The sequence below is a fragment of the Triticum aestivum genome, chromosome 3B (genome assembly GCF_018294505.1).
Source record: "Triticum aestivum cultivar Chinese Spring chromosome 3B, IWGSC CS RefSeq v2.1, whole genome shotgun sequence".
Lineage (NCBI taxonomy): Eukaryota > Viridiplantae > Streptophyta > Magnoliopsida > Poales > Poaceae > Triticum > Triticum aestivum.
In genome coordinates this window covers 595,344,846-595,347,045 of record NC_057801.1, presented here as the reverse complement: position 1 = coordinate 595,347,045, position 2,200 = coordinate 595,344,846, and the positions used below count along the sequence as shown (strand labels likewise).

At 49.2% G+C, this 2,200-nt stretch overlaps 1 protein-coding gene across 1 annotated transcript; it reads right to left on the bottom strand.

Moving 5' to 3' along the window:
- Positions 1 to 691: 691 nt before the first annotated feature.
- LOC123067619 (aquaporin NIP3-3-like) lies at positions 692 to 1,723 on the bottom strand. The gene is made up of 4 exons (XM_044490343.1): positions 1,589 to 1,723; positions 1,102 to 1,521; positions 947 to 1,008; positions 692 to 839 (listed from the first exon to the last, which is right to left on the bottom strand). The coding sequence occupies exons 1-4, from the start codon at positions 1,721 to 1,723 to the stop codon at positions 692 to 694; spliced, it is 765 nt and encodes a 254-aa protein (XP_044346278.1).
- Between the last annotated feature and the right edge of the window lie 477 nt (positions 1,724 to 2,200).

The window sequence follows — 2,200 nt, the reverse complement described above, 5'->3', positions numbered from 1 at the left end:
TCACCCCCTATGGAGCCTTGTCAGGCATCAAACAGCCTACCTCTCGACGATATGGAGTGCGGAGTTTCGGATGATGCCGTCATTCCCTCATCTATGGTCATCGAGCAGGTGATGTCTATGAGTGGCATGACCATTGAGCCACTTGTGTTGTCACCTGCCCCAAATTCAAATGCTCTCTTCGCTAAGGAACTTTGTGACTTGCTAGCCAGTGTGGAGGTTGCTAGACCTGGTTTGGGCAGGTCGATTGCTTGCCTCCTGATAGGGACACCAAGAGACAAACAAAAGAAGGTGGGCAAAGACAAGAGTGGCGCCAAAGGCAAGACGTCTGTGGCTGCTTGATTGGGTTGTGGTTTTGGGTTGGGAGGTGCCTCGGGGTTTGTGGATGTTGTATACTCGGCAAGTGTGACGGGCCATCTGTGTGTTTGTGGGGTTCCATGTTGTGTGAGTAGTTCATTATTCATATGTGCTCCGATTGTATTGGTTTTCGCCCGGTTTTCCGTTAATTAACTGGGCAATTCTTTTCTTCTTAATTAATCGATGAGGCAAAACTTTTGCCTCCGCTTTAAAAAAAAGGACCGGTGAATAGAGCAGCAAATGTTCCTGCGCAAAAAAAAGCACTTTGCTAAAAAAATGAACTATTTACATTCGTCTCTTTCTAACTCCTTTTCGTGTGCATATTCGTAAGTCGTAACTACAGCTTAATTGCAACGTAAGATCCAGCTCCAGCAATAGCACCCAGTGGTGTGGCCAGCAGATAAACCCAAATCTTGTTGTATCTCCCCGTAACAATGGCCGGTCCAATCGTACGCGCTGGGTTCATAGATGCACCTGTCGATGGCCTTCTCACAACAAAATTCAGCCAGCATAAGTAAAATCGTGCTCAGCTTGAAACCAAAACACAGAGGACCCAAAATATATACGTGTACCACACACAGATTCCACTTACCCCGCGACGAGAATATTCATTACTACTGTCGCACCAACTGCCACCGCGATCAGTTCTTTCACCTAAGCATTTTCGTAAAACAGCTGAGACCACTGGCTAGGGAAGCCACGAAAGAGAAAGTATAAAAGGAATGGAAGAAGTACAGTATATATTACTGCATGAGGATCCGTGGCAACAGCGGTTATGACGAAGAGGAGGACTAAGGTGATGATGAACTCGACGGCGAACGCCTCGACGATGCCGACGCTCGGGACGGTGGCGATGCCGGGGTTCACGGGGTGGTAGATGGCGTTGCCCACGAACGAGGCGGCGGTGGAGCCCAGCACCTGCGCGGCGACGTAGGGGACAAGGTGGGCCGGCGGGAGGTGGCCGAAGACCGCCATGGCGATGCTCACCGCGGGGTTCAGGTGGCACCCGGAGATGTGGATGGTGGAGAAGACGAGCACCGTGACCGCCAGGCCCACGGACACGGCGATGCCCATGAGGCCCTCCACGCCGTCGTGCTGCTCGTCCATGATGATGGTCGACACCTGGGTGAACATCAGGATGAACGTCCCGAGGAACTCCGCCGTCACCTGATCCGAGCATCTAGTTCCTGGTTAGCCGTAGGAATTGTAGCCAAAAGAAGGTTCAGTTTCGTACCTTCTTCAAGAGTGGCACCGCGGCCATGTTTGGGAACTTGGGACGCCGCTGGCGAGCTGCATGGGAGGCCGCCTGATCGCCGTTGCCGTCGTCGACATGGGTGATCGGCTCCATGGGCACAATCATCGACCCCATTGCAAGCAGTACGTAGTTCGTCTCTGGGTTAGAAGTATAACATTGTGCTGTCTTTTGCTCTGGATCAACACCCCTTTTTAGCTGTGGTCAACACCTTTAAAAACAAGCTAATACACGCTTTGCTGATATGATCAACAATAAACAACAGGTCAGCCATGTTGCAAGAATTTGTACCCTGTAAAAAATGAGTTGACGATGACACACACAATTATTGAATAAGCTGTTAGTGTCCTCATACAGAAATCTCTATTCTGAAAACTGACACTGAATACAGCAACCACATCAACACACGCCACATTTTTCTTTTGCAAAAAACACACGCCACTTTGTAAAATAACATACAATACATTGGATTACAAAGAACTGGTGTGTTGCATCCTTTAGATACACTTGAGATCATGCATACATGAGTAAGCAGGCGCATCAAGTTGTGCTTTTTTTTTCAACACAATACTACGTCCATGCCACATACACGCA

What these genes read in the sequence shown, in the direction of transcription:
- LOC123067619 (XM_044490343.1), bottom strand. Translation starts at nt 1,723, where the DNA reads ATGGGGTCGATGATTGTGCCCATGGAGCCGATCACCCATGTCGACGAC. An exon ending in TTGCCACGGATCCTCATGCA is followed by an intron (nt 1,009 to 1,101) that starts GTAATATATACT and finishes GAAAATGCTTAG; the next exon opens with GTGAAAGAACTGATCGCGGT. An exon ending in ATGAATATTCTCGTCGCGGG is followed by an intron (nt 840 to 946) that starts GTAAGTGGAATC and finishes TGTTGTGAGAAG; the next exon opens with GCCATCGACAGGTGCATCTA.